The 21701-nt window shown below is 30.0% G+C and overlaps 2 protein-coding genes across 2 annotated transcripts; one reads left to right on the plus strand and one right to left on the minus strand.

Annotated features, from left to right (window-relative positions):
* The first annotated feature begins 8613 nt into the window (after positions 1 to 8613).
* Positions 8614 to 14897, plus strand: LOC127259587 (pheophytinase, chloroplastic-like). Its single transcript, XM_051286999.1, has 6 exons — positions 8614 to 8920; positions 10974 to 11656; positions 11775 to 12001; positions 12806 to 12997; positions 13248 to 13404; positions 14463 to 14897. Exons 2-6 carry the CDS (start codon positions 10979 to 10981, stop codon positions 14697 to 14699), a joined length of 1491 nt encoding a protein of 496 aa, XP_051142956.1. The 5' UTR covers positions 8614 to 8920; positions 10974 to 10978; the 3' UTR covers positions 14700 to 14897.
* A 1475-nt stretch (positions 14898 to 16372) lies between these two features.
* Positions 16373 to 21071, minus strand: LOC127259569 (uncharacterized). The gene is made up of 6 exons (XM_051286964.1): positions 20986 to 21071; positions 20759 to 20881; positions 19512 to 19626; positions 18629 to 19291; positions 17554 to 17662; positions 16373 to 16615 (listed from the first exon to the last, which is right to left on the minus strand). The coding sequence occupies exons 2-6, from the start codon at positions 20839 to 20841 to the stop codon at positions 16590 to 16592; spliced, it is 996 nt and encodes a 331-aa protein (XP_051142921.1). The 5' UTR covers positions 20842 to 20881; positions 20986 to 21071; the 3' UTR covers positions 16373 to 16589.
* Between the last annotated feature and the right edge of the window lie 630 nt (positions 21072 to 21701).

Consider the following 21701-nt stretch of genomic DNA (forward strand, 5'->3'; position numbering starts at 1 on the left):
ACAACAATGCATTATCAACCGAAAAAAGAGAATGAATGTGTTGGTGTTAATTCTTTTTTGTCATTTGATCAACAACAATGTCGTAAAGCTCTTGCTAAATGGATTATTGTTGATGAGATGCCATTTAGAACTGTAGAATCAGAAGGATTTCGTGATTGCATGAGTGTCATTCAACCTCGATTAGGAATTCCGTCCCGAAGAACACTTGTTAGAGATTGCATTAAAATTTTTCAATATGAGAAGTCAAAGTTGGAGACCTTTATCAAGAATTACAAGGGTAGTGTTTGTCTGACTACAGATATTTGGACATCTTGCCAAAATTTGAGTTATATGTCATTAACTGCCCATTTTATTGATGATGATTGGAATTTGCACAAAAAAATTTTAAACTTCTCACCAATTCTTGGTCATTCGGGTTATGCGATTGGAAAGAAAGTTGAGGATTGTTTGGTGGCTTGGAAAATTAAAAATATTTTCACTATAACGGTTGACAATGCAAGCGCAAATGATGTTGGTTTAAGATATCTAAAAGATAGGTTGAAGAAATGGGGAGGGGTGACTTTGGATGGAAAGTTTTTACATATGAGATGCGGTGCACATATTCTGAATCTTATTGTTAAGGATGGATTGAATGAAATAAAGGGTTCAATTGAGCGAATTCGGTCTGCTATTCTTTATGTGAGGTCTTCTTCAAATCGCACACAAGCATTCAAAAAATTGATGGAAAAACAAAGATTGAATACGAATGCTATTGCTTCATTGGATGTCGATACAAGATGGAATTCAACATATAAAATGTTGGATTCCGCCTTAAGAGTAAAAGATGCGTTTGATTTGTTGGAATGCGAAGATGACAAATATAAGGATGAGTTGAAAAAGAACGACAAAGTGCCACCTACAAAGGATGATTGGTCTTATGCACGTGGATTTCTACCATTTTTGAAATGTTTTTATGATATAACTGTTAGAATCTCAGGCTCTAAGTATGCAACTGGAAACTTATATATGAAAGAAATTTTTCGTGCTGCATATAATATTCAATCAATGGTGGAAGATCCGGATTCATTAGTTAGATCAAATGGTTTCCAAGATGTCTGGAAAGTTTTTTAAATATTGGGGAGATTGGAAAAATGTCAATCCAATGATTTATCTTGCAACTATTCTTGATCCGCGCCATAAAATGCGTTGGGTGAATTTTACGATAAATCGCGTGTATGTAGAGAGTGAAGCAAAAGAATTGCTTCAGTCAATTCAGGATGTTTTGAGAATGATGTTTGATGAATATAATTCCACTTCAATATCTAACATTGAAGTGGAACCTTCTAGCATGGCCTGCTGTAGTACTACACCAAATTTTTCTCAAATTGATGACTTTGAGAAAAGATTGCAGAAAGAGTTGGAGGAATTTGAAGCAATTGAAGTGCATGGTGTGTTAAAATCTGAGTTGGATAAATACTTGGATGACGAATGTGAAAAGATGACCCAATCGAATTTTGATATCTTATATTGGTGGAAAACAACGGGATCAAAATATCCGACCCTTTCTCGTATGGCAAGAGATGTATTGGCCATTCCAGTATCTACGGTTGCTTCAGAATCAGCTTTCAGCACGGGAGGTCGTGTTATTGATCATTTTCGGAGTTCTCTTACCCCAAAGTTGGTTGAAGCATTAATATGTACACAAGATTGGATTCGAAGAGGTAATCCAAAAATTGTGGATGAAAATGAGCGTGAAGATTTTGAAAAAATCGAAGCAGGTATTTTATTTAATTTTAAATACTTAGTAAAAATTTAAATTTAAATGTAAAATATATGTTTTTTTATTGTTTCTTAATTTTTTGTTTACAGCATGGGAAGCACATCTTCTAGATTTAGATGAATAGAATGAGGTAAACTTTCTTTGTAGTATCAGTATTTTTTTTATTATAAATTATTTCTTTTGTCTTTTTTTTTTAAAAAAATTTTTATGTACAGTAAAAAAAATAAATATTATTACTCTTGAAAATTCACTTTTAATTTTAATTTACAGGTTGCTTCAATTACAAATTACTTTTGTTACTAATTCCAGAAAATTTAGATTATTGAGCTTTCAACATCTTGTGATAAATAAATATATTATTTATACTTGTAGCTTATTTCTTAGTTTTATTGATTTTTTTTTTTAAAATATTATATTATTATCATTTTTTTTTTCAGGAATTCATGTGTTTGAAGAAAGCTTGAATCTCTACTCAATTTAGTGTGCAGTTTTTTTTAGTAAATAAATTTTATTATACTATAATTGCAGTGCATTATTATTGATTTTTTCTAAAAAGAATTATTTTATTATCTTATTTTTCAGGAATTCGACGGTGAAAAGATGCACACGCAGATTTATTTTCGTGGATATTGTAATTTGACTTTTAAATATACTTTATGTTTCATGTTAATTTGTTTTTAATTGAACTGATATTGTGTTGTTGTTTACGAGTGTTTCAATTCCAAAAGTAGATTTATTTGTCAATATTTGTTTGAATTCGGTTCGGTTCGGATATTTGCAAATAGTACAAATATTTTCGGTTAACCGAAGATTTCGGTTAAGTTTCGGTTCGCGGTTTCAAATATTTGTTCGGTTCGGTTCGGATATCAAATACCTGCATATTTGCAAATATCCGAACCGTGTCCACTCCTATCGCTAGCCTCTTGCATTGATGTCTTAATTAGTTAAATCATGTAGGCTTTGTTTACTTGTAAATTTTATGTTTGATATTATTATGTTTTTTTTTTTCTCTAAAAATATTAAATTAAATATTTAATTTTTATTTATTTTATTACACTAAAATTTAATTTTACATTCAAAACATCACATCAATATGTATTTATATCACATCAAACAACTATTTCAATTAAACATTTTAGTATTCAAAATCAAAACCCAAAACCAAAACCTTTAAACATATAATTATGTGAAGTGAGTTTGTTAGGCTATAAAAAGTGGCATCACTTATTAGCAATAAGTTTGCCAGGGAGATTGGATTTTAAATACACTATTCATCCCTTTGTTTTTCCCTAAAAATATCAAATCAAACACCTATTTTTTATTTTTTATATTATACTAAAAATCAATTTTACATTCAAAACATCATATCAATACCTATTTATATCACATCATGCAATTATTCAAATTCAAAATTTTTATTATTCAAATTCCAAAAAATCCAAACCCCAACAAACACACCCTAATTTTTTAAAATTTCATACTCACAAATTTCAACTTTCAAAATGTAATTGCTAGTTTTTTTTTTTTTTTTTAAAGCAAATAATTTAATAATTTCTTATTTATAAAATGATACTCCTTACAATATGTAAAAATAAATTTATTTAATTTTATCACAAATTTTAACGTGTGTGGTTGTTCTATCTCTTATAATAAAAAATAGTAAAAAATAATATAATTATTTGATAAAAAAATGAAATAATCCTATTTTTTATGACATGGAAATAAGAAAAATTAGAGTGTGGATCAGGTAGTGATTAAGTCAAATCGGTATCATACTGATTTGCATAATATAGTACTAATTTGATCTAGGGCGTGTTTGGGAATTAGTTGTTAACTGTTAGCTGGTAGCTGATTCAATTAGCTGATAGCTGTTAGCTGATTCAATTAGTTGGTTTGACTAGCTGATTCGATTAGCTGGTTGTATTAAAATATTTGGTAAAACAACTGTTTGATATTAGTTGTTTATACGTAAAATGACAATTGAGAATATTTCTATTTTATTCTTGTTTCTAATATATTCAATTATGTTCTTTTGAGTTTAGAATGTTTAAAATTTTTTGTTATTAGTTATTAAAAATTGTAAAAGTGTTATAAAAGTATTTATTTTTATTACATTTAGATTTAAAAAATAATATTTTTTTATTAAAATATATAAAAAGTTTTTTTATTGAAAATGATGTAAAATATAAAATAATAAATTTTTCGTGTATATATTTATTATGTTAGTTATTGATTAGTTCATTATATTTATAATTTTCAATAAATTTAATTTATTTAATTTATTTTTAGTATAAAATTTATATAATGTAATTTTAATAAAAAAATAAATTATTAATATTTATATTTTTTATTTTATGTTGATTTTAATAAATTTATATATCTTACAATTAAAATAATTTTTATATAAAAATTAATTATTTTAAATTTATAGAAGTAAAACTATAATATAATAAAATATTCTAATATAATTAATAAATAATCAAAATATATTTATTTGTGTAAAATGTATAATAAATTTTTAAGGGCATATAAAGAATAAAAAAAAATTTTACAGAAAAAGCTATTTTAAAACGTTGGGTAAATTAGCTTTTCCTTTTTGGGTCCAAAAAGCTATTCCAAAAAACTAATTTACCAAACATCTAAATTAGCTTTTTGACTAATCAAACAGCTAAAAGTTGTTCAATAAGCTAAAAGCTCTTAAAAAAACTATTTGCCAAACACCCCCTAATCAATATATATATCAACAAGGCATATAATATATATTTTGCATAACACAATATATATTGTATTATAAGATATCATATATGAGTATCATAAATATGTTATAATAGTATATAATATATGTTGATTACTTGTATGCGACATGCTGACCATCGAATCATATCACGTTGATTTGATTGGATTAGAACGGGATCCACAACCCAAACTTAATTTATTTTTCATGACGGAGAAAGTAATAAATAAATCATATTTAGGAGTTAAAACCAACAATTTCGAATCAAAACAACTTAAATGGAAATAAAAGTTTTTTAATTTTTATTATTTGGATTTTGTATTTTTTTTAGAACAAAAAAAAAAATTATGGTTGTATTCTTTTGTGGGTTTTAGCACATATTTTTACTGTTTAAATTCTTTTTTTTTCCTCCAAAAATATTACTTTACTTTTTTTTTATATACTATATTATACTACAAATTTATTTTACATTTCAAAACATCTTATCAACATCTATTTATATCACATCAAATAACTATTTAAATTCAACTTTTTACTATTAAAAAATTCAAACTCAAATTAAAACTCACGAACAAACACACCTTATATATTTTTTGTCAAAAAAAAACCATTAAACATTATTATAAAAAAAAAATCAAATATTTCCGATACAAGCCTAAAGAAACACACAATTTGACTATTTAAGTAAATATAGGGTGTGTTTGTTTGGGGGTTTGGATTTTGGATTGGGATTTGAATAGTAAAAATTTTGAATTTGAATAGTTGTATGATGTGATATAAATAGGGTTTGATGTGATGTTTTGAATGTAAAATTGATTTTTAGTATAATATAAAAAATGAAAAATAAGTGTTTGATGTGATATTTTTGGGGGGAAAAAATTGGATGAATAGTAGAAATTCTTCAAAATCCTTCAAACAAACACACCCATAATGTTATTTATTAAAAGTTTGCGCCATTTTCTCCCACGTGATTGAGAAATTACATCGAGCTCCCTTGTGTTTTTAAAAAATAATGCACAATATTCTCTAAAAATAGCGGGCAAGACTCATTTCTGTTTATGAAAATATTACACAAAAATCTAAAAAATGATTTTGTGAAATATTTTTAAATTACGACAGAGTTTCATACAGTTTTTAAAATAATGAGAGAGAATGATGTAGATATTTCAAACTACAAATAAATTATGAGTAATTTTTCCTGTGTAATAATAATCGTTTTGGTTACTGTGCTAATTTGATTTAATCAATATATATATTTATAATAAAAATAACACATATCCTACGACACGTAGTAATATAATATATAAATATATTTTGATAACACATCATATAATTACATGCACAATATATTTTTATTTCATCATAATAAGCATATTATATATCATAACACAATATATAACTCACATAGCAAAAATTATTATAGTATATAGCATATCACATTATATAATTCAATGCAGTACAATATATTGTAATTTCAGAACAATGAACATATTATTCAGTATAACACAATACATGTTTCTATATATTACAATACTATATTATATGTCTTAGAGTAAACTGTTTTTTTAGTCTTGTAACTGAACCCCTTTATCATTTTAGTCCCGTAAGTGAAGCATGTCGCAAACTACTCTCATAAGTAAAGAATTTTCGCTGTTTTAGTCCTTCGGCGCCGGAGACACCCGCGTGGCTCGACGGAGGTGACGTGTCCGCCAGGTCAGCGACACCTGGCGGACACATGAATTTTTTATTTTTTTTCATTTTTTAAATTTTTTTAAAAACTTATTTTTAATTTTATTTGTATTTTTTTGTTTTTTTTTTTATTTGATCCAATTAAAAATAAAATAAAAAATAAATAAATCCACGTGTCCGCCAGGTGTCGTTGACCTGGTGTGACACCTGGCGAACACGTCACCTCCGGCGAGCCACGTGGGCGTCTTCGGCGCCGGAGGATTAAAACAGCGAAAATTTTTCACTTATGGGACTAGTTTGCGACAGGCTCCACTTACAGGACTAAAATGATAAAGGGGTCCAGTTACAGAACTAAAGAAATAGTTTACCCTATGTCTCTTATAATAAAATAAAATAATTATTTTTACTAATGTATTCTTAATTACTTGCTATTTATATACCGATCATAAATTCTTGTATCTCCGATAAAATGGACACCTTAGTCCGAACGAAGGGAATATCATTAAAAAAAATGAATGAAACTTTTCTCGATAAACCAAAATATTATATCAAAATTGGGTATATTTTGTTTATATTTTGTAGATTTTGATTTAGTTGTTTCCAATTGAAATACTCCAGTCGCTCTTGCTGCAAGGTTGCAATTGACTTTTTATAGACGTTGATATTTGAATATTAATTATTATATTAATATGTAGTATAAAAATCTAGATAAGAAGACAAAAATAAGTTTATTAATCTCTTATATTACAAATACAATGACATTTGTAAAGTAAATTATTCAAATATAATATTATTTTTAATGTCAAATATAATGACGCAAAAATCACATGACAACCTTACAGCGAGACTCGGAGAAAGGTGTTTGTTTGTGGGTTTGGAATTTTGGGCTTGGATTTTGAATAGTAAAAAGTTGAATTTGAATAGTTGTTTGATGTGATATAAATAGACATTGATGTGATGTTTTGAATGTAAAATAAATTTATAGTATAGTATAAAAAAAAGTAATTGTTTGATGTGATATTTTTGGAGAGAGAAAAAAATCTCAATAGTAAAAACTCGTGTAAAACCCACAAAAAACACAACCTAATAGTTTTATATAATATTAATATATTTTTATTGGTAAATATAAAATTGATAATGTATTTTTTTTATAAGAAAAATAATTGTTTCCGTCTGTTAAAATGATGTCACTATATGTTAATATAATACAAATACAATACATGAACAAAACATATATGCAATAATCTCAACAACACACCATATTACTACAGATAACACATCATATTTGTTAATATAATACAAATACAACACATGCTATTGTTTTATACAACACACGTAACAGTTGATTTTAACACATGACATACTTGCATACAACACACTTGTTATTATTAAAAAACAACACATATATTTATTATACATAGTATGTACTGTGTGTAATACTAAAATGTGTTATTTACTATTTTTTTAAGGCTAAATATAAAAAAATTAAATAAATTTGTAGCTTTAGGAGTTTAGAAATTGAGATTCTAAAATTTATTCACAGTTTGGGCGCATTTAGGTAATATACCGTTAAATAAGGACAACCGAGAGGGTTAGATGCAGAGTTTATAAAACCACGAGGGAGATTGACGTAGTTTTAGAAGTACGAGAATTTGACGCTATTTCGTGAAACCATAAATGGATTTTGTGCAATTTATCATTTATTAATTAAACAAAATTTAAAACTTCATACTCCCCCATCCCATAAGAAGAATACAATTTTTTTTTTTGTCTAAAAAAAATATATTATTTACTAATTTAGTAATTGTACTACCTATCTAACATAATTAATACCGTTGCAATTTCCAATATATTAGATAAATACCATTATTTTTTTTATTGCTCAATCTAATAGGGGCAATTTTATTTTTTATTTTTAATATAAATCAATATAATACTAAAATTCAAAAATCTACGTCGAAAAACCAAATGTACTCTCTCCGTCTCATAACAAAGTATCTATCTTCGTTTTAGTAATTGTACTATCTACTTAACATTATAAATACTCTTACAACTTACGATATATTACACAAATATCATTACTTTTATATCACACAATACTAATAAGATTATTTTAGTCATTTATATTTTATTCCTACTATATTTTAATATAAGACTAATATGTCTAAAACTCCGTGAAAAAAAAAAATGCATAGTATATGAGACGGATGGATGGAGTAGTATTTAAACTAAATTGGCCAAATTAACGTTAAAAAAGTTTATTAAAGAAAAAATCTTACTAATATCATCATAATTGCATTGGAATTTTCCACGTGGCCAATCCGGTCTCCTTTCTTGGGCAAAAACAAACACATTCACATTTATAGTCAAATCACAGCACACATTGCGTGCACTCCATCTTTTCCACGACCTAAATTTTTTTGAAACAACACAAATTAAAGCCCCACCGACCCCACGCCGCGACAAACCTCGCATCATTATGCATCTCCAATCCATTGAAGCAATCCACCTTCTCAAGCAACTTTAATTGATTAGCTTAGCTACTGACACTGATTAACCATATTTTTGTTTTGTTTTCAAGTTTTCGTTTCTTTCTCATTCCGGTGGAGGAGTGTTGCGAGAATTCGGGAAGATTAACTGCCAGGCAGTATCCAATTGACTGCTTCTCTCTGGACGCTGGAAGCTTGAGAGATTGGATTCGCGGTTCGCTTCGATTCGATTCGGTTCTCCTTTGAGAGGTATGTATGTAATGTAAATTTTTAGGGATTTTGATTCGATATATGACGGCATGCTTTGTTGTTGTTGTGTTGATATTTACTTGCTAGCTTGTTGATTGATTTGTAACTGTATGAATTCAATAAGTTGGGTTAGATTTCGAATTCAACCTCTAAATCGATAAACTCGTTTAATTAGGGACTTGAAGTGTTAATTGCATTACGTACGGTTGAGATGAGTAGTTACTGGAAGGATGAGTTGTATTCATCCCAATCCCAATCCCAATGATTTGTGGGGATAGATAAATCGTTGATATTATTAGTATTTTGATACAGGAGAGAATATTAGACAAGAATTCAGCATCCAAAGATTTGGATTTTGAGTTGGGATTTGAACAGTAAAAATTTTGAATTTGAATAGCGGTATGATATGATATAAATAGGTGTTCGATGTGATGTTTTGAATATAAAATTGATTTTTAGTTTCATATAAAAAATGAAAAATAAGTGTTTGATTTGATATTTTTTTGGGATAAAAAATTGGATGAATAGTGAATTTAAAATTCAATCCCCAAACAAACATAACTTGTTATGGAATCACACAAGGAGTTTGATTAATCGAAAACATTTCATTCACTATCATTTTTCTATGTTATAAAGCTGAAATTCTTGTGTGTAACTGTGTAAGTAGAACTCAAATGTGGAGTTAGTTAGCTGAAGTTGTTTGTCAGCTCTGTTTTGACTTGCTTTTGGCGGGAGTTTTTGGTTTATATTTCTAAAAAAAAGAACTTTGTGACTTCTAAAAAAGACACTTTCTGATTGTTTGTATTGATTTCTGTTAAAACAAAAGTGAAACTGCTTTTGAGGTTGAAAAATATTTTTTTTAGAATAGCGTGGAGAGTAGCTTAGCTAATAATAATAATAATAATAATAATAATAATAAATATAATATTATAATATAATATAAAAATAATTAACTTATATATTATACTTTAATAAAAATTAAAAATTATAATTATATTATTATTTTTAATTTATATGTTATACTTGAATTAAAATTTAAAGTTATAATTGAGATACCATATTTAATAAGAGTATATAAATTTTTTAATTATAATAAAATTATTAAATATAATTTATAAATTTTAAAATACAAATAATTTAATATTAAATTGTATTTTTATTTGTAATTTATATATTATTCTTAAATTAAAATTTGAAAATATAAATAATTAAAATTTAAATATATATTTTTTATACTTTAATTTAAAATCTTTAAATATAATTAATTAAATTAAAAAATAAATTATGAAAGTTCTATAGAAATATACAGTTATATTGACAACATGTATTTTTGAATAATTTTAACAGTTTAAGTAGAGCTGACAATTGGTCGTGTTGGGTTGAATACTTTAAACGGGATTAAATTACTCAACCCTAATCCGACCCGTTCATTATCGTGTTGGGTTCGTGTTGACTCGTTTATTATCATGTCGGGTTCGTGTTGACGCGTGACCTATATACATAATTAAAGTCGAAATTATTGAATCAAATCAAATTATTTTTTGTCGTGTTATCGTGTTATGTTAATTTTTATTGGTTCAAGTGTAATGTGTATAATGAATTATGTTGAATTATTTAAAATTGATTATTAAATTATAATTATTTTACACATATAAATAAATATATTAATCAATATTGTTGTCGTGTCTTCTAGTTGAGCCTCAACTATAACCTGTTTATTATCGTGTCGGATTCGCATCAACCCGTATACATAAGCAGGTTAGAATATTTGACCCAAACTCAATTATTTCGTATTGGGTTCCAAACAATTTTTATAAAAAGTTGCTTTTATAATGATTTATCCAAACACAAAATCTAAGTTTTGCTTTTAGCTTCTGTTTATTTTTTAAGTCAATCCAAACGGACCCTAAATTTGAAAACAATTAAGAAGCAAACATGAATCTTGATGTGAGATTGGATATAACAAGCTCGATCATTTTCTCACTCATTCTACATGTAGCTTTGTAAGAAAATGTGCAGTTAGTTTTAACAATAGTTTTGTTACTTGTTTCAGCAAAAATGATGGAAATTATTCACTGTCATGGTGCACACCAAAATTATGTCATAAATTCTTGTGGTGTAAGCAGCTCTAAACCACTTCGATCAAAGCTTCCTATTAAAAGGGAAAGATTTTTTTGCCCTGTAATAACTGGTTTAGCATCATCACAAAAATTTTATCCGAATCACGGAAAATTAAAGAGACGTAGCCTCAGCAAACCTTCTTCGGCAGTTTGCGCTCTTGAGAGATACGAAAATGTTAATTCAGGTGTCTTGGATGAAACATATGAATCCTATGTACCAAGGGTTTCGATTCCTAGTTTGCCAGAAGAAAACAACGGTAATAATGCAGCTCGGATAACAAGTTGTTTCTGGGAATGGCGTCCGAAACTTAAGGTTCATTACGAGATATCAGGGTCATGTAATGAGGATTCCCCACCGATTCTTTTGCTTCCGGGGTTTGGTGTAGGCTCGTTTCATTACAAGAAACAACTGAAAGATCTTGGTCGTGATCATAGAGTGTGGGCACTCGATTTTCTTGGTCAAGGCTTGTCCTTACCTTATGAAGATCCGACATTACAGTCTAAAGATGGACAGAATGGTATTTGGGGTTTTGGAGACGAAAGTGAGACATGGGCAGAAGAGCTCGTTTATTCTACCGACTTGTGGAAGGATCAAATTCATTACTTCGTGGAAGAGGTACGATGAAGCTTCTTGTCGTATACTTATGTTATGTGTGTATATATATATAGATTTTAACCGATAGCTAAGAACAATGATTTTTGTACGTATTTGATGGAACGATAATTTTCTTTAGGTGATAAAAGAACCCGTTTACCTTGTGGGAAATTCTCTCGGAGGGTTCATGGCGCTGTATTTTGCTGCTTTTTATCCTCATTTGGTGAAAGGCATTACTTTGCTTAACGCAACTCCTTTTTGGGCGTTTGTCCCTAATTCTATACGATCTCCAGCATTGTCGAGACTCTTTCCTTGGGCCGGAACTTTTCCTCTCCCTTCCACAGTTCGAAAGCTTGTAGCAATTCTGTAAGTACTATTCGTTAGGGGAGGGCAAAAAAATTGAACCGAACCGTCGAACTGTTGAACCGAACCGAATTTTCGGTTGATCGAGCAAATTCGATTCGAATACAAATACTGCATATTTGATATTTATTCGGTTCCATACGGTTTAGGTTTTTGATATTTTGTTCGGTTCAGTTAACCGAACCGGATATATTTATATATTTATATTATTATATTTTAAAATTTATACTCACTTTGTCCAGCTACATTGCAAGGTTGTCATTGATTTTTTGCATGTTGATTGTTGAATATTAATTATTATATCAATATTGAGTACAAATCAAGAAAAAAAGAAGAAGACAAAAATGTGTTAATTAGTCTCTTACAGTACCAATACAATGACATTTATAGAGTAAATGACATTTGTAAAGTAAATAATTCAAATATTGTCTAAGTACAATGACGCAAAAATCAAATCACAACGTTTCAGCGGGACATAGGGAGTATTATAATTATATCAGTTTCAGTTCAAATATATGAAATATTTGCAAATATTTTTATTTAATTAGAATTTCAGTGTATTTTTTCTTAATTTCGGTTCGATTTGAATTATTTGCAAATATTTTCGGTTAACCGAAAGTTTCGATTTCTGATACGGTTTGCGATTTCGAGTATTTGTTGGGTTAAGATATCAAATACTTGTATCCGGAACCGTGTCCACCCCTACTATTCGTTTAAATCACTTTCAATATGCATATATATATACACTTAATAAACACTCAAATGGGACTAACATCGGAAATGTGTTTTTTCTTTTTGGCATTGTAGATGGCAGAAGATTAGCGACCCAAGAAGTATTGCAGATATACTGAAACAAGTGTATGCAGACCACTCGACGAATGTAGATGATGTGTTTTCTCGTATAGTCGAGACTACACAACACCCGGCCGCCGCTGCATCGTTTGCTTCGATCATGTTTGCCCCCCGGGGAGAGTTGTCCTTAAATGAAGCTTTATCCAAGTAAGGGTGTGTTCTTTTAACAAAAGAAACACCGCACATTTTCTAAAAAATATTAATATATTACACACATTCATTATTTTCATATTTCATACACAATTCCACGTACCTCACGTTGAGAATTAAAAATTCTCCTTCAAATTATCTCACAAAACAAACACACCTTTAAGTTCAATGAAATATATTTTGTTTTGTTTTGTTTTTCTATATATATATATATATAGATTTCCATTGACAAAGCTTGGAAATGCAGGTGCCAAATGAACAACATACCCATTTGTCTCGTGTATGGAAAGGAAGATCCTTGGGTATTGCCTTTCTTCGGTTTGCAGATTAAACGTCAAGCTCGGGGCGCTCCTTATTACCAGATCAGCCCGGCGGGTCACTGCCCCCACGACGAAGTTCCTGAGGTAAAAACATTTTCTTTATGTAGTAAAAATAAAAGACCACTTCGAATTAGAGCTGTTAAACGAGCCGAGGGAGCTCAAGTATTTGTTGTTCGAGCTCGACTTGAACTTGTTAACGGTACATACACGGCTCGGCTTGTTAAGAGTTCGAGCCAAAATAGTGGCTCGAGCTCGGCTCATTAGGCTCGAATTCAAGCTCGAGCTCGGCTCGTAAGGCTTGAACTCGAGTTCGGTTTGAATTTTATACATATTTCGCATACTTCCTCCGTCCCGGTCCAAAGGGTTCCTTTAGAGTTTTGTAGTAGATTAAAAAATAATAATATGTTATTAGTCAGTGGAAGTGTGTAAGAAGTTTAACATTTTTGCCCATGTAAAAAATAATTGTATGTGTAATGATATGTTTGTAAATTTAGATAAAAGTTAAGATAATGATTGTTTTTAATAAAATAGGAAATGAATACTTTAGTATTGATGTATGTTTCTAAAAGGGGTACTTTGAGTTAGAAAGGAGAGAGTATTTTTTAATATATAAATTAAATATATTTAATTTTATTCATAGTTTTTTATAATATAATATTCAAATTTTAATAATAAATGTAAATTTTAATATAAAACATTATATATTATATTATTATATAAATAATATAAATATATTATTACTAACGAGCTCAATTGAGCTACTTGCGAACCGAGCTCGTTTGTTAAAAAAATAATTTTCGAGTTCGAGCTCGGCTTGTTTATCTTTATCAACGAGGCTTGCGAGCTACTCGATTTGTTTAACAGCTCTATTTCGAATTTAATTTATAGGGTGTGTTTGTTTGAAGAAGTTTGTAGGATTTCCACTATTCCTACAAAATTTTCCCCCCAAAACATCAAATTAAACACTTATTTTTTATTTTTTATATTATACTAAAAATCAATTTTACATTAAAAATATCATATCAATTATTATTTATATCACATCATACATCTATTCAAATTCAAAATTAAGCTCACGAGATCTTCTAATATGTCATAGAAATTCATGTGTTCGTTCCTACTACTGTCGTGTTTTTTCTCAGGTGGTGAACTTTCTCGTGCGCGGTTGGATTAAAAATGTGGAGACCGGTGGCTCTGCTGCGCTGCCTTTGCTCGACGACGAGCCTGAGAATACGCTTGGCGAAGTCATAAAAGATTTAGAATTTTCGAGAAATGGAGGAAGAAAATCAGTTAGGGTTCAGTTCCATGGATCAAAATTCTCTGCATGGAATTTGGTTCAGCTCTCACTGAAACCTCTGATCAACAAAATGGCTGGATAATCAACATGTAAGAGACACTGTAGTTACTTATGATAACCATTGTTGTAGATTCTAGTGTATATGTATACACATATGTATATATATAAATTATAGTCGTATATTGGGGCGGTAAAAATAAGCACGTCACGAAAGAAACGGTGCTTGAACCTTCAAAAATAGATCCGAAATTTAAATTTATACTATATTAAATTGAAATTATTTAATGTGTATAATATATATTAATTAATATTCGTATATTATTAACAGGTTGTCATGTCGAGAGTTCGGATTGAAGGTCTCAAGTCTAATCCGATCCGTTTATTATTATTGTGTCTGATTATCTGTATAGATAATTAGATCAATCTTTTTTATTATATACTCTCTCCGTCCAGTCAGAAAGTATACATATTTCTATTTTGGGAAGTCCAATTACAAAGTAACCATTTCATTAAATACTCCATTTTTTCCACAAATATCCTTACTTTACATCACATCATTACTTTTATACCAAAAAAGTAAAGGCAAAAATGTCATTTTACTACTTCTACCTACCCACTATAATTAAAATACTATTATTCCTTAATCTCCGCGCCAAAAGTAATTGTATACTTTTAGCTTGGACGAAGAGAGTATAATGTAACTAGTGTGGCTTAGATTGTATTTATTGCATGTATAAATATTGTTTTTACATCAATTATGAAAAGTGAATTCAATAACTTTTTCCTAATTTCTTTTCTAGATTTCTTGTCATTTAAAGTCATGTTATTTGAAATGAAATATCGTTTTTGAAATATCTTAAAAGATATATATTCATATTCCTTCTATCATTCAAATTTATTCACTCTTTCTTACCCATTGAAAAAAAAAAATACCATTTTATATATATTTTTTTTACCTTAAAAAGTAAAAATGTCTATTATCCATTTGTTTTTAAAAACTTGTGTTCAATCAAACGAACATACAATTAGATTTGGAAGGGATAACAGAGATTCAATATTGCCGTATATATGATTCAATATTGTAACAAGAATGAATGCTAAGAATGTCCTCGGATTAATTTGGATTTGAATTTGAATTTAGAGTTTGAAATTAATAAAGGATCGTTAAGTCCCGTGCACACACACATGTACATATCCTCCATAGAAATAGGCCAAACAATTTCTATCACTCAACATGTGTATATAAGTTGTGGCCATATATAGCATTCTTTAGCAACATCGAATGCAACTAAAGGGGGAGTCGAGCGAAATCCCGTAAATGATGGTCTGCTGGTGTGGCGATTGGATGTATGACCTTAAGGTCATGGGTTCAAACCCCCGATATCTCAGATCACCTGCCCCACATGGTTCGCCTAGTTTGCAGAATATTATATTCGGCCGGAGATTTACCTAATGTGTGTTTGTTTAGGAGATTGGATTTAATTTCCACTATTCATCCCATTTTTTCCCCCAAAAAACATCAAATCAAACACCTATTTTTCATTTTTTATATTATATTAAAAATCAATTTTACATTCGAAACATCACATCAACACCTATTTATATCAGGTCATATAACTCTTTAAATTCAAAATTTTTACTATTCAAATCCCAACTCAAAATCCAAACCCCCAAATAAACACACCCCTAGTGAGTACTTTCGGATAACGGCTGCGAGTTCCCACATCATAATAAAAAAAAAAAAAAAAAAGAGAGTCGAGCGAACGCACATCAACAGATTTTATTTGCAGGTGGCATCGAACATCTCACAAATACTATGTCTTAAACCATGCAAATATCAAATATGGAGGAACTTCCTTCCAACGCACAAAAAATTAACACACTTTTCCAAATATAACGAGTATCACTGATCATGGGTTTCGAATTCGTTGAATACCTCTAGTCGAGCTCATGGTCGGTGTTCCGTGTAGGGTTAGGTTGAGTAGAGCAGAAAAGGGACTGCAAGAACGAAAGATTTAGCGTCGTTTCAGTGGGCATAGGATGAAACAAATCAATACCCCTAAGAGTTTGAATATTCCATTGAAGGGTAAAGTAATGGCATCGATAATTACAAGATTTATTACACAAAAGATAAATATTCATGGTTCATGGCTACATAAAACCTTCGGGACTAAAAAATAAGGGAATTAGTGTTCGACTATGTGAGGCGTCTTCTTACATTCTTGATTTTAACTTATAACTTTGTTGTCGATCGATTTTAACTCCAAACACTTACCCTTTTCCATATTATGAGTATATGTGCAAACAATAACACTTAATTCTAATATAATTACACAATCGGATTTTAACAATGCATTTTTTGCACTATACAATCTACTATAAAAAGTTCATTCTCTCCCAAAAACAGAGTACGCAACATTACAACGATCCACTATTTTCCATTCTAAAAAACTAAACATCCAAAAAATTCCAAAACACAAGCAAACACACCAAAAAGTTTGCCTAATGTCCCGTAAAGGATGGCCTGGTAGTGTGAGCGTAGACTTATTACCGTGAGGTCATAAGTTTAAACCCTCGACGTCTCTAAATTCTGTTTGTCACACATAGTTCGCCTAGTGTGACTTATTTTATCAGATCTAGTTTGCAGGCTATTAAGTTTAGCTGGAATTTACCTAGAACGCTATAAAAAAAAAAGGTTTGCCCAACAATATTATTTGCTGCTTAGTGAAGACTGTCATGCTGACCATTCAGTTTATAATTAAAAACAAGAAAAATTGAGGATCATTTTCACTATTCCACTAATTCAAGGTCTAGTTGACAAGGTTAGATTTTTTGCAGCAGTAAAATTCAAAGCAATTAGCAATAGAAATCAAATTATAACATTTAAAATAAGAAAAAAAGTGCATTATTAAATTAATCAATGGAATAGAGAATACCGGCTAAAAAAATGATTAGCATCAACGCCAGTATGTAACGTTTGGAACTGATCAATAATGCCGGAGACACTTGCTGTTGTCTACGACTTCTATAATCTCCTCTCAAGTGCTGCAAAATCACGACAGAATATTAGCATATAAATAATGAATTATACACAAGGACTATCAAAATAAAGCAATGAAAAGTGGATAAATTCATTCTTTTTTAATCGAATCAGTAGAGCTTTGTAGCACTTCTGTCCCTATAAAATAAAGATGAACACATACAACAGCACGGTGGTCCATTTTACACTCTCCCAGCTGTTTCTCCGGAAAGAAATATTAATTCAGCATATATTACCACGTAAAAAAAACAGCGTTTCCGCACACAATATTAGTTTCTACGAAAACACAAAAAAAAAAATTAAAGGCAAAATTGCTCATAACATCCTTGTGGTTATGAAATTAAGCGTAAATCCTCATTTACTCTAAAAAATTGCATAGCGCTTCTTTATACTTTAAAAAATATTACATGAAACTCCTTTGTGGTTTCGAAAGACAGCGTACATCCCTATTCTATTTTAAAAATTGCATGACAATTCCTACTTTATTTTATAAATTATATAGCGCCCCCTACTTGGAAAAAGATTGCATGAAACCCCACCATGCAAAAAATATAGATAGAAAATCATCTTCTCATCACACAAGGAAGGTTTCATAGTGGTGGGGTTTTATGCAACGTTTTTTTACAAAGAGACGCCATGCAATTTATAAAATACAGGGCTGAATGTCGAAACCACAAGAGTGTTATGAGCAATTTTACCAAAAAAAAAAGAAAAAAGAAAAAGACATCCTAAAAAGTTTTAAAATTGACTGTCATGTAATTATCACACCTTTTTCAATAATTAATGACCAAAGTAGCCGGAGGACTCAAAATTGACTCGCCAAATAAAAATTTAAGTGTAAAAAGCATGAAATCGAAACAAAAGCCTCCAACTTCATCTAGAACTATATACATCAAAAGCATGAAATCGAAACAAAAGCCTCCAACTTCATCTAGAACTATATACATCGTGATGGTTGTTAAATTGATTACCTGATTTATCCAATTAATAATCTTCATTCGTGTATGTCTCTGCATTCCTTTACCTCCATGATAGCTTTCTCTCAAACTCCTAAAAACATGTTTGGAACCCTTCTCTTTAGGCGTCGATTCTGTCAATACATCGTTCTGTCTATCATCGTTGATATCAATAACAATCTCATGAGCACTCCCGCCTGCCAAACTCCATGAATTTTTATTACCAGAGACTTGATTGTCCTGATGGTTAATTTCATCAGTCACTGCTGAAATCTCACCCTCTCTTAGCTTCGTAAGAAGCTGTTCTGAATCTTTCCCCAGATTTGCCATTGGCATTTCCGAAATACTTTTGGACTCGAGACTGCAACTTTCTTCAACACCGCATTTATTACTGGAGTTAGTTTCTACTGCGTTTTGATTTATGTTTTCACCTTCGATCCTTTTTGATGTTCCTGGAGTTCCAGAAAGAAAAAGAGCCAAATCGTGGCAGTCTTCTTCATCCAAATCTACCCACCGAAACTGTTTCTTCCCTTCCACAAACAGCGATTCTCTGAATGCAGTTTCGATACGGGAAATCTGGTCTTCTATAGCGGAAACAAATTGCTTGTGTCGGATAATCATATTTTTGTCGCTGTTTTTTTGGTAGCTTAAGCGCACAGCCCTTTCAAACTCTTCCAACTACACATACAGCATCAAATTATTGGGAATATATATATATCCACACTAAATCAGCAAAACAAAAAGATCACAAAATCAAATAAATGCCTAATTCTCTATAGTTAGAAACAAACTAAATCGTAAAATCACAAATGGAAAGGCAAATTAACAGCAGGGAACACAAATGAATGGGCTAAATTATATGAGGACTTCACATAAATCGAAGGATCGTAATTTTAACCTGCCATTTTGCAGTTCCTAAGGCCATTTGAAGCTCTCTACCAAGTTCACCTAAATGCCGCGGCGTTAATCCTTCTCTCTTTGCTTTCAGCCATGTCCGATAAGATGATTCCATTCTGACAACACCAAAAGATCATAATGATATTCTTCTAATAGCCTTTGCTTGAAAACTTGAGAAACATAAAAGATAAAAGAAATTATCAATTTCAATTGTTCTACTAACACTATTAACCCTGTTCACAACAAATGCTCGCCAGCATTAATCGAAACATATCATATAGATCAAATTATTTAAACAAAAAATCATTGAAAAGAAACAGCTGCTTCTAGCTAAAAGTTTTACAACTCACCAAATCCAGCATTATTTTTCGAAATATAAAAAATCGAATGGGAAGAAATCATATTTTATCCCAATATATACAGTTCATTTTAGTCCTAATATGATTTTTGTTTTTATCAAAACAGAGTATTGGTGTAATTAAAATTAATCAAGTAAGTTCCATTGTTTGCCACGCAACAGGTTTTGTTGACATGATCATTCTGGGATCCAACGACGTCACCTAACATGACATGGTAGATACACGGCTGTGTTTGATATTGTCGATGAAATTCAACAAATTAAGACTGAACACCATCATATGATAAACACAACCTTCCTTATTTCCAGCACATCTGTGTTCAAACAAATAAGACTGGAAAATTTCAAAAACAACTTTTTTTTTTACTCTTTTTTCAAACAACATTAACTAATACAATGTCCGTCATCATCAGTTGCAGTGTCACCAAAACTCATTAGGGTGATCAATGGCGGTATCAATTTTAATAAACTTGGATTAAACTGACACTAATTTTCACCAAAAAAAAAAAAAAAAAAAATTATTGGACCTAAATTTCATATGTTGGGGGAAAAAATGATTTCAACAAATTGAAAAAAAAAAAAAAAGGAAAAAAAAGAAGTAAGATCAAAGAAACAATAGTTAGATCAAAGCATAACACAAAAAAAAAAAAGCAAACCAGAATTCACCAGAACTTTCCCAAACCCTAACCAGAGCTACAATTCTCACTACACCACAAACGGAAGAAAATCAAAATCAAATCACAGAAACAATTGCACAGAACCAAAACTAAAATCAACAGCATATCAACAGAAACAACAAAAAAACAAAACCTAGATCAATCACAACGAAATCGAAGGAGCAAAAAGATAGTTCGAAAATTGGGGAAGGGAAGCGAAATTCGAACGCATACATATCGGCAGATTGCTGAACTTCCTCGGCAGCGGAGAAGAAAACATCCTTTTGCCATAAATCAAAAGTGTTCGCAACTAACATCTCCCCCGCTTCTCCTCTTTCCTTCCAGCAGTCTTCCAAACTAAAAATTAACCAAAAAAAAAATAAAAAGATAACATAACATCAGCACAATTGATCAATCACAAGTATGAGGAAGTGTTGAAATTAGTGCGATTAGGTGTATACCTGAAGAGAATTGGTGGGGGATTGTTTGTTCTTCCTCTCGCTGCAATGGAAGAGGAGACGTCGAAGCGAATCCAAGTATGTTGTTTGCTTAGGTGCTCTATTTTATATTTATTATTATTATTATTATTATTAATTAATAATTGGTTGGCGGTAATAATTGGGTTTTGATTAGGTGTTGACGGGTGCAGGTGGTGCTATCTAGTAGTCAACTTTGTAGATTTGACTTGCCAACTAATGGCCCTATTAATAAATTCAATTAATTATATATATAGATGAAAAAAATAAATAAATAAACATCCCTCTATCTCAGTACAATAGTCTTATTTACTATTTTTTGTCCGTCTCAAAACAAGTCTTATTTCCATAAATAATCATATCACCATAAAACTATCTCTATTTTTTCATTTTTCTTACACAATTGCCACTACTTTTTATACCAATACATTCACAAGGGCAAAAAAGTCTTTTATATGTACTTTTTATCAACTATTAATATAATATTAATATTCCTTAAATTTCGTATTCAACCCAATTAAGACTATATTTATGGGACGATGGAATAGTAAATATAATAAATGTAATTGCATATGGTAAAATTAATTATATATATATATAAATACTCCATCCGTCCCATTTCTCATGTCTACGTTTCTATTTCCGTCCGTCTCACTTATTTAGTCACTTTAATTTTTTGGAAAAAAAAAATTATACACTTT

Source organism: Andrographis paniculata, unplaced genomic scaffold, assembly GCF_009805555.1.
Source record: "Andrographis paniculata isolate CXL003 unplaced genomic scaffold, ASM980555v1 Contig14END, whole genome shotgun sequence".
Taxonomy (NCBI): Eukaryota; Viridiplantae; Streptophyta; class Magnoliopsida; order Lamiales; family Acanthaceae; genus Andrographis; species Andrographis paniculata.